Source organism: Onychostoma macrolepis, chromosome 11, assembly GCF_012432095.1.
Source record: "Onychostoma macrolepis isolate SWU-2019 chromosome 11, ASM1243209v1, whole genome shotgun sequence".
Classification (NCBI taxonomy): domain Eukaryota; kingdom Metazoa; phylum Chordata; class Actinopteri; order Cypriniformes; family Cyprinidae; genus Onychostoma; species Onychostoma macrolepis.
In genome coordinates this window covers 18,064,939-18,076,466 of record NC_081165.1, presented here as the reverse complement: position 1 = coordinate 18,076,466, position 11,528 = coordinate 18,064,939, and the positions used below count along the sequence as shown (strand labels likewise).

The 11,528-nt window shown below is 37.0% G+C and overlaps 1 protein-coding gene across 1 annotated transcript; it reads right to left on the bottom strand.

Moving 5' to 3' along the window:
* Nucleotides 1-2,697: 2,697 nt before the first annotated feature.
* olfml3b (olfactomedin-like 3b) lies at nucleotides 2,698-10,501 on the bottom strand. Its single transcript, XM_058790947.1, is given in 4 exon segments — nucleotides 2,698-3,862; nucleotides 3,865-3,924; nucleotides 6,772-7,057; nucleotides 10,282-10,501. Coding segments are annotated over 4 exon segments (1,251 nt in total). The 5' UTR covers nucleotides 10,465-10,501; the 3' UTR covers nucleotides 2,698-3,140.
* Nucleotides 10,502-11,528: the final 1,027 nt, after the last annotated feature.

Sequence of the window (11,528 nt, the reverse complement as noted above, 5' to 3'; positions counted from 1 at the left end):
CACACCCTCATGTCGATCCAAACCTGTAAGACCTTCGTTCATCTTTGGAACACAAATTTAGTTTTAGAGCTTTCTGACCCTCCATAGACAGCACAGACGAGAATAGACGAGAATACTTTTATATTTTATACAAAAATAATTACTTTATTCAACAAGTCACCCTAGCACCATTATAGAGAGTGTCACGATGCATGCGCATGGTGTTGCTGACGTAGAACACGCTTGCACTGCACCTTGTTTATTGGCAAAGGAAAGCAGGTGCATACCTCGTTATACTCTCTACAATGGTGACGCAGGAGAATTGTTGAATAAAGTCATTTTTTGTGCACAAAAATTATTCTCGTAGCTTTGTAAAGCATTTGAAAACGCAAGACAGAACGGTGGAATGGAAAAGGAAAACAAATATTCTCGAGAAACATGTCTTTATTACTTAAGCCTAAAGTATACTTTTTATGCGTACTCATGGGACAGTACAGTGCGTGTGACGCGAATTTTGTCATCAGAATAGTTTTTAGAATAGTTACTGTTGAAGAAAGCGTAATGGATAACTTGGATCACGTGTGCCTTAATAACCAATCACATTAGAGCCTTGACGTCATTTAATTTCAGTCAGAGTTGTACGACACTCAATCACCGTTTATGGATACCATAGGAATGGATGAGAAGTCCTGTAAACTGAATCCCACCTGTCGCAAAAAGTCTGTGACTTCTCTTATAAAACAGCATTTTTTTCATGGTAAACTCTAAAAATAGTTCAATCCAAAAGTATTGTTTAGTGTAAAACATGTTGAAGATTAGCAGATAGGTTGTCAATTCATTAAATGATAAGCTGTTTCCTCTAAAAAGCTGTTTATTCAGCGATGTGAAGCCTCTCCTCCATTGACATCCATTAAAAAATCGGACGCGATAGCATTAGCTATTATTCTTTTTTTTTTGCTAAAGGTTGCAGGCTTGCCATCTAGTGGCTTTGACAATCGCACCATCCAGCTGTCAGATATTTCAATGTCATCAACGCAATGTTTCATATATTATGGATCTTTCATATGTTTTCATATCATATCACACTGGGTTTTATACAAGCACAACAGCCGCCATCTTGTGTCTCAGTTCTCAATGTAGTGAAAATTACCTTAGAGGACTTCAGTATTAATATTAATGTAATATTGCTGCAGAGTCCGTTTTGTTGATAGAATTTTCTACAGTCGAAGTGGACCATTTTTTTTTCTTTTAGCGGAAGCAAGGCCATACTACGTCAGGCTTCGTACTTCGGCTCAAATTTCATTTCGCTTCTGTACTCAATTTGACATAGCAGACCATCTCCCGTGCTGCGTCCCAATGTGCATACTTATACTACGCCCTTAAAGTATGTACTCTTTTGGTGAAGAAAAAGTACACACTTTTGAGTGTGTAGTAGAAGAGTAGGCAAGCTTTGGGACATACTATCACGTCACACAACTGCGTCTTTAACGGACAGCTCTGTCGCATCTGTTACACGCACCCTGTCACTGTAAACTGGCCTGTCAATCATCTTGTCACATCCTCCACATTTCATTTCATTTAACTTCCTATTGGAGAAAAAAAGAAGTAGCTCGCTGATCTTCGCGGGTCTTTCATGCGGAGAACTCTGCTCAGATTTTCTGCATAATGATGCATTTAAAAGTTAACGACCAAATAGATGTTTATAAAGGTTCACATTGCTGTTGCAGATTAAATATAACATGGATAACAATAAATAAATATTTTTTACCAGGTTAAATGATGATTATTATTAACTCAAACCCCTTTTTGTAATCCTCTCTACCTAACGGTCGATCGCGCGCATCCGCCACGTTTGTAGTTTTTCTAACGCATTTTATTCGTGTTTGTAGTTCTGGACCGAATCCTTCGCCAAAGCGCAATGGATTGTGGGCAATTTTAGCCATTAGAGTGTGCACGGATCCACACTTCAAAAATCGACCTTAAATAGTAGACCATCCGGGGACTTTTGGCATACTCTTTTCAACATATTATGCTTTGGGACACACTTATTGTAATCTCACATACTATTTAGGATGGAAAGTATGAATATTGGGACGCAGGGCCGGTTTATCTCCGGCTCCGCAGCAGCCGGGCCAATCAACGAACAGAGGGCGGGCTGAGAGCTGTGACGTAGACGCTAAGCGCCGAATTTAAGATTGTAGTTTAGGGAAATCTAAAACTACAGCGGACATGGAGACACGGGATGCTATTCGCTCTGTTGTGGAGAATATTCCCGGCATTTGCCAACCGAAGCCCGAACAAGAAAAGTGTTTGGTTCACATTTTGAATGGAGGTGATTTTGTGGCCCTACTCCCGACAGGTTTTGGGAAAAGTTTAATTTATCAACTGTTACCAATCGTCAGTGAGAAACTGGGGAGGCCAAAGTTCGGCAAGGCGATAATTGTGGATGCATAGATTTACTTCACATAATCTGCAAAAGTCGTTCGCAGCCATCTTCTCTCCGGTATTTCGCTCGATGGTTTTGTTTTCGCCGCATACCTGTGTTTACAGCAGAAGTTCGAGGCGGCCGAGCCGTCGAATAACATACGTCATAACCAACCGCTATGTGATTGGCTTACAGGTACACCAATGATTTTAAACTTCAGACAAGCGCCCGTCCACGAGAAAGTAAACGCTTGTCCTTCCAGACTCTCTCTACGAAGCAAAGCGAAGTGTTAAAATAATTTTAACTGAAAATAAACCACTTTAGGGTAGATTATGAAATTATAGACTATCTTAGATATGTCAGCAGACATCATGTTGCAGATAGGCCTATATATAACAGTATTGTTTCAAAGATTTGTTAACAGCAGAATTATTGAAGTGTTTGTACAATTATTTATTAACAGCACATTTCATTTTAACATAATATATAAAATCATTTTATTAGTTCTGCTCCAGGCAAACAAATTTAAAATGGGTCTTCTTGAGCCCTGTACATTGATTTCTAGTAAACAACTGAACCAAACAAGTGTGTCCAATCAATCATATATTGTGCTCTCGGTGTAACTACAAAGCTCAATGTATTGATGTGTGACCCAGCCGTGTTGCATAAGATAAAGAAGCCAATAACATGGGCATTTCCTCTCCAGCTCTGCTTTCTTCAGTCTTCAGTACACCTTCTACACATCCAGCTTCTTTTTCATTTGGAGTTTGTAGAGGATTTGATAGCCATCGTCCCAAGCGTAGAGCAGCTGCTCCACAGGGCTGTATTTGAGGCTGGCATGAGTGCCGTATCGTTTGGGAAAGTACAGATGTGGAGCGTCGTCGTTCGTGACCATGTCACTGACATCGAACACGCACTGAATTCGAGAGCGGCTGGGTAGTTTGGAGTTGTAGACCACATAGATGGTACCGCAGATGACGAACGCCGCCTCTGCATTCTCCCTCACACAAGGGGTGTCCCACATCTGCTCGATGTCTAGAGTTTTGGGGTCTATCTTGGCCAAAGAGATGTGCCTTTCGTTCTCCTGAGTGGCGTAGATGGCCCACAGACCCTCTTCGTCCACTGCTAAATCGATGAAGGTCTCAGGATTCAGGCCGTACACGGGGAGCTGGTTTTTAGCTGGAAACACGGCACTGTCTACAACTATGTTCTTCTGAAGATCAAACTTTATTAGTTTCATCTCCTCACCCTGCTTCAGATAGTACAGGTGGTTGTTGTAGATGGCATGACCCATACCGCGCCAGGCTGAAGGGAGCTGGACACTGGTGGCTGCAGAAGTGCCTTGGGAGGAAGTGAATTCACGGACTGTACCAAATTCATACATGGTATTATCCTCTGTCCCGTTTAAGATGTACACCTTCCCGGTGGCGCTTCCCATGTCCTTGGTCCACATTCCTTAGTGCCACCCACTCGTTTGAGGATCTTCATGGCTTTGATGCTGTAGATCATGTCACTACAGTCTAAACATAAAGAAAAACTAAAATTATTTTCATTTTTGCCTGAAATGTGCCTTTAAATACACTCTTGAATAAAGGTTCGTTATTGGCATCAATGGTTCCACAAAGAACCTTTGCCATCCATGAAACCTTTTCATTCCAAATAAGGTTTACAATGGAAAAAGGTTCTTTAGATTACTAAAATGTTCTTCACACTAAGGAAAAATGGTTCCTGTTCACTGAAAGGTTTGGGGAACCAAAACTGGCTCTTCTATGGCTGTGAAAACCCTTTGGAACCCAAATTTTTAAGAGTGCATTGTATGAACACCTTGTCGCCACACAAGTTATTCCTTACTTTCCGTCATTATGTTAATCATCAAATATTCTGTGCGATCTATCTCTTCAGGGCTCACAAAATTTAAAAATCCTTGGTAGCCCTTCGGGCAGGTACTCTTCAAATTTTGGTAGCCCGAAAATTAATTTAACTAGCCCAAATTAAAAATCTACTATTTTATTTTATTTTATTTATTTATTTATTTATTTATTTTAAATATAGAAAATCAGATAGGAGTTTAAATGTCAATCAAAAATTTTTTCAATACACAAATATCAACAAATATGAAGGAAGGAATTTTATTTCTCTATTTACAGGGTATCTGCAGAATTTTAAAAAATATATTTAAGGCAATTTATGACCCATTTTAAGAGCTGCACAAGTAAAATAAACACAGAATGAGCGGGGTTGGACAATGTCTATGGTAACATACGGTTTTGAGCCATAAAATTACATGATTTACAGTTCAGATACAGGTTTTCACAAAAACAAAAATCTTATAAAACAGCGTTTCAGGCTATAGACCGTTTTTATGAAAAGGGATCAATCAAGCATATAAATTATTATGTTAATTTAAAACGTATAAATATTACTGTCTTAATTGTTTAGATTTTTAGAAGGCACATCAACTTCTTTCTCATTTACAACTCTGTGTTTTCTGCGTAAAAACATGAGTTGATATTTGCATTGATCTGACCATAAACAGCAAGAAAGGCTTATTGGAAATGCAGATTCACTCTCTGCCACGAGGTGGCGCTTTAGGAGCGCTGAAATAATGCGGTTTCCCCGGAAACGCTGTACACAAAGCAGCTCTGCGCTCATAAATGCTGCTTTATCAGGAATTATAGGTAAAATGAAATTAAAATGCCAATGACACGTTTCTGAGGACAGTCGGTTACCTTCAGATACATTCACATAAAGACATCTGCGCCGCGTTTTGACTTGAAACGTGCTGCACTCATTATTTATTCAATGACATCGTTGCCTTTTGAAGTTTAATCCTGCCATATCGCGCGACTCTTGTCTTTCTGTCCCCAACTGTAAGACCTCTTGAAATTATAATCAAGACATTTCTTATACCATTTAACATATTTAAAACTTTTGATGGCCTTAATTTTGATACAACTCACTTTCAGAGTTTTTAAGGACCCGCGGGAGATCTGTATTTAAGGAGCCCGTCGGGCAGGCAGTGATACATTTTGGTAGCCCGACTGGAAAACACAATAGCCCCGGGAATTATAATATCAATATTTGCCCTCTTCAGTTAAGTTCCAAAGTGCATCCCTTCCTTATGGTATTACTTTCTATGCTTTCCAATAAAGTCTGATTTAAGACTAAACCCTAATGGGAATGCACAGTAGACTAATGACAGTCTGGGTTAATCAGATTGGAGGCGTTTTGCTATGAAAAGGCAATATAGAGCTGATGAAGTGTGGAGACGATGTACGGAAAACATCATGATTTATCCTCCAGCAGTATAATTACTGTCTCTCTCAATGATGGAATAATAATACATTTTATTTCTAAGTGCTTTTCTAAATGAGGACTTTAGGAAGATTAGACCCACTATTTAATGCATTATGTATTAAACTCTGTCAAGTTATAATAGCTCAGAGCTTCATGTGATTGAACTTGGTTGCCTGTCATTCTTGTGCCACTTACCCACAGAAACTTTGCTTCATTATGAGCTTCTTAAAACTGAATCTATGAGGTGTAGCCGCCACTTTCAACACTTATTCTTCCTACTCATTTTCTAGAATGCTTTTTCAACCCTGTGACAGTGTTGTTATTATTAACTAAAACTAAACCTGTAACAGTCATTTTCGAGAATTGAAATAAAACTGAATCAAAAGAAAATATAAAGATTAAATGAAAAACCTAAACTTAAAAAACGTTTTTTTAAAAGTTACCTTGACGACTAACTAAAATAATGTGTAAGTTGAAAATAAAATGACTAAAACTAAAACTGAAATAAAAAATAAATGAAAGTTAAATATAAATGTAAAAAATAAAAGTTCATTCAAAATATTAATAAATACCATAATAGTATATAAATTAAATTAATTTTAATTTAAAAAAAATAAAATTAATTAAATATATTTATATTTATTTTTGTTCATATTTGATAAGTCAGAAAGGATACAGGGTTGTAGGTAACAGGTTTGCGGTCATAAAATTTTGGAAGTTTGTTGTTTGGTAGTTATTTATAAACTTATATTTACCGTAACCAAGTTTTGATGTCTTTAAAACAATTTTACTACAAACAATTCAACATTTTAATGATTTTATAAGTTGAGAAAGTAAGACAGGCCAAAATCACCATTTTGTTTTAATGGTATGCTACTTTATATTAGAAAAAAAATTATAATTATAACACATCAAATAGTTCAATAGCACAAGAAAAACATGGAATTTGTGCCTCTAGTACATCAGAGTACTGAATTTGTTGAATGAGCCAGCTATGGCGAGTGCCATCATGCTGTGAGACAAACATTACTAGTATCTAAGCCTGTGGAATGTTACCTAAAGCTCTTTACCTGTGAGCTTGGCGTACTTGGCTTTATTCCTCTCCTTGACAACCGTCACCTGCTGCTCCACCAGCTTGTCATCCACGTCCACGCAAGGCTGCGCTCCATTCTGTGTTTCTAGGTAGTCCATCTCTCTCTCCACACGGTCTACGCGTGTACCCACTGTGTCCAACTCGCTCCGCAGCGCCTCCTTGCTCTTGTCCAGGCCCTCTAGCTGTGCCACCATCTGCTGCTTGAACTCGCGCAGCTCTGAGGCGTAGCGGCTGGTCTGCTCATGCCACAAGGAGATGCGATCCTGCCAATGGAGAAATAAACAAAAACAAGTCTCGAGAGCCTCAGTAAAAGAGATTTGAATTAGTCAGCTCTAAACATGTCTGTGAAATGGGCTTTTTTCATATAAGATGAAGTGAAGGCTAGCAATTAGCTTTGAAATAAATGTGAGTGGTTCTTCTGGTTAAAGGTATCACCATAATGCTAGGGTGAAATGGGCGTTGATACATGGTTAAGAATACTATACAGTTACATTACATTTACATTTAGTCATTTAGCAGATGCTTTTTTCCAAAGTGACTTATAAATGAGGACAATAGATGCAAACAAAAACAACAAAAGAGCAATAATATGTAAGTGCTATGACAAAAAGAAAAAAGTATATTAAATAGAAAAAGAATAGACAACGTTAGTTATAGAGTGTCATTTTTAAAATAAAAAGAAAACAAGTAGTTAGAGAGTGAAAGTGTTGGAGGGTCAAGTTTTTTAATAAACAAAGAAAAGTCGATTGAATAGAAAAAGAATAGGGAACGCTAGTGATAGTTTTTTTTAATAAATAAAGAGAAAACAAGAATAGAAAATAGAAATAGAATATATATACTATACTATACAGCTTCATACATACTGTACAGTATTCTAATGTGAAGCACTATTTAATATTTTTCTTGGCTGCACAATTGTTGACATTGTCACAAAATGTAAATGTATTATCATGCAGCTCTGTATGTAAATGGATATATTGTGTGTGTGTGTGTGCGCGTGCGCGCGCGTGCGTTTTTTGTGACAAATGAGGACATAAATTTGTATAATGACAAGGGTATGACGGGTATTACAAGGAGAAGGTGACTTTTCAGGACATTACCCCATGTCCCCACTTTTCAAAATGCTTATAAATCACACAGAATGGAGTGTATTGAAAATCTGAAATAGCACAAAGTTTCCTGTAAGGGGTAGGGTTGGTGTAGGGCAATAGCACATACAGTTTGTACAGTATAAAATCCATTACGCCTATGAGATGTCCACACTTTTCACAAAAACAAACGTGTGTGTGTGCATATCCAATTTTATCTGCATGCATATGGGATACTCACAAAAACCAATATATACTATATATCAAAATCTCAGCTGCTTGATTTTTTTTAATAATGTCACAAACTATAATTACTTTAAATAAAGTTGAATATATAAGTATGTCCAACTTATTATCCGCATACAATATACTTTGCGTATACTAGCAAATCGTAACTGGCTGATTGCTTGTATTGTTGCAAAATGTAAAATATATTCTTTAATCTGATAAATGTGATTTTAAGATATTACCGTATAAACATCATTGTTTTCTGCAAAGCTGCTTTGTGTATTGTGAAAAGTGTTATATAAATAAATTTGACCTGATTGATTTTACTATTTTAGATCATGCATACAGATTTCAGATGGCTTTTAAGCACATGCATGTTCTAAGCAACCATACATTTTAAACTCGAGCACGTTAAATACTAAGACAGCCTCATGAGTGTAAATTATTCAAATATAAACCCTCCCTTGACAGCTGCAGGAATTCATGAGCACTTTGGCATTGGAACAGCATCATTTGCGCTGCAGATGGATCAACCTTTGGCAGCAAATGTTCTTTTTTGAATTTGTGACTCAGTGGAAGGAAAGAAGCAGCAAAGTGTGTTTTAGCATAATCACACAAAATGACTTGTCTGAGAAGAACCGTACGTGCAGAGTCAGCACAGAGAGAAAACAGGGGGAGAAAATTTCCTTCATGTGGCCGAATCCAAGACACAGAGGGAGATCGGGTGACCAACTCAAGGAGAAAGAATCCTGGCAATGGAGCGAATGCAGAAACGAAGCAAGATTGTGTGCATGTTCATCTGCTTCTTATGTCAGTGTGTTTGTCAAACATGCATTGGGTACAGTTATCATTTTGAGCAAGTTTGTGCTATCATGGCATATGCAAAAAAAAAAACTTGCATATATAATGACAAATTTTGCTATAAATATCACTATAGTACCACCGGGAGCCTTTTTACTCAGCACTTGGATTAAAAGGGCCCTCTAGCTGCCCTTAAATTTATGTGACATCAACGTCTGTACCATTTACTTTTACAGAAATGATGTTGTTCTGTTACTCATACTCAAAGAATATGATAAATGAATATATACAAGTAAATTGCTAGCATTCAAACGAATATTTTTCAAAAGAAGTCTCTGTAACACTTTATTTTAAGGTGTCATTATACAGAGTAATTACCTAATTAAGTACTTATTAGTAGCCGTTACATGAAACAAAATGTACTTACCATGTAACGAAGTTATGGAACAGCCTGTACTTACAATTTGTAATTATGTAGATGTAATAGGCAGCTACTGTTTCACATATGTAACAGACCGAGTCTGTTACACAACTGCTTGTACACTTAAGTATAATCTTGATACACTTTATTTTAAGTAGCTTATGCCTGTGTAATATTATGTAATTGTAATGTAATTAGAAATGTATTACATGTATTTTAGCTGTGTACTGGTGGGTTAAATCAAACAGGTGCAGCTGGATAAGGTGTACAGTATAGATACATATGAAGTACACTTAAGTACAATCTTGATACACTTTAATTTTAAGTAGCTTATGTCTGTGTACTTGCATTTATAATTACAATGTTTAAGTCTGCAACACATATGTAACAATCTTTTGGTTACATATGTAGCTGTGTAACAGTAGCTGCCTATTACATGTACATAGATGAATGCTATTAATACATATTACATGATGAATAGAAAGCTCAAAAGAACAGCATGCATTTGAAATAGAAATCCTTTCCATTCTAAATGTTTTTATTGTCACTTTTGATCAATTTAATCCATCCTTGCTGAACAAAACTCTTTTCTTAAAATAATTTTTAAAAAATCTTACTCACCCCAAACCTTAGAACAGCAGTGTATATTATCAAACACACACACACACACACACACACACACGTTTGATAATTACATTACATTTTAGTCTATAATTGTACTCTACTGTCAACATTTCTGTGTGGTTTTACTCCTATAGAGAACCTAACAGAACTTATGTAACAATCTATGTTTTATAGATCTAACAAGTAACTGCACCACATACTTAAATCCACAGTTCATCCAAAACTCAGTCTGTTGTTTTCTTCTATAGCTACACTCTTCTTAATACGTCATGCCAGCCTGTATCTGGAGGCCAGGGTCTGGATGGGAGAGCATTGCTGTTCTTACCTCAATAGCAAGGAGTCTTCTCTCCAAGTAGTCCATAAGGGCCTGCTGCTGTGCCCCCACCAGGCCTGAGAGAACGAGGACGAGGAGCTGCAGAGCTCTCATCTTAAAGACCGGAGGAGACTGATTAGAAACACTGAGTGTGTGCTTATGTGAGTATGACAGGCGGAGTGGAAAAGCCCTCATGCAGAGGAACCGAGTTGGCTGGAATGTTTAGAGAAAGAGCAGAGCGAGAGGAGGAGCCTAAAACATCTGGAGCGACTCTTTCTCTGGAGAGCTGGATTACCTCCAGCTCCTTTTCTGGTAAAACACAGAACTGCTAATGACCAGACAGTTTTTTAGTATTCATGTATGACTCACATTTGTGATTTACCCTTAAACATGTACTGTATATATACAGTATATTTCTACAAGTTTCCAAACATTCACTGGAGTCAATGGATAGAAGGGCAGCCGCAGAGTAATATGCTTTGAAAGGCATGAAAATGACTCAATAGCCCAGTTAGACAGTAAAGAGAGTATTTACTGATGTTCTTGCCCTTTTCATTCTTTTTCAGCTTTTTTTTCTTTAGACGAACAGCACAGCTCATATTCAATCTGTTGCATAACACTAGACAATTTCCCGTCACTGACTCACATTTCAGTCTAGTGTAAACCATGAAGCGTTTCGCTGAAGGCACTGTTTCAGTGCAAGGAGAATGAAATACATGAGGATCATTCACAGTGATCAAAGTGTGGGAACATGTTGAAACAACCATAGATAATGGTCTGTAGTGCAATATGATCTATGCAAATTGATGACTGAAATTTAAAGTAGGCGAAAGGTCACTGTCTCAGGAATCAAGAACTGGTCATTTTTATGGACCATTAATGTTCTCAAACCTATAAAACCTGACATGTAATGTTAAATAATAGTCAGAAAATCTAAATCTAAAAAAAGTTTGATCCTTTAGACTTATACATATGCATACGTATTTGGTAGATCAGGCTTATTAGGCTAAAATAGTATGCGATAGTAACAATGTGAAACTCATGAGGACGAAAAAACAACCAAGCTGAGCAAAATACGCAGTTATTTATATGAACATTAAATTCTGAAATTATTTAAAACAATATAGCAGACTACTTACAAAGTAAATATATATATAAATATCAGTTGTCACTCTATATCTCCCAATAATATGTCTTAGTAAAAATGCTTTGTTTTATGAACTAAGCTCTTTAATTCTGAGGACAAATCATACAATCCA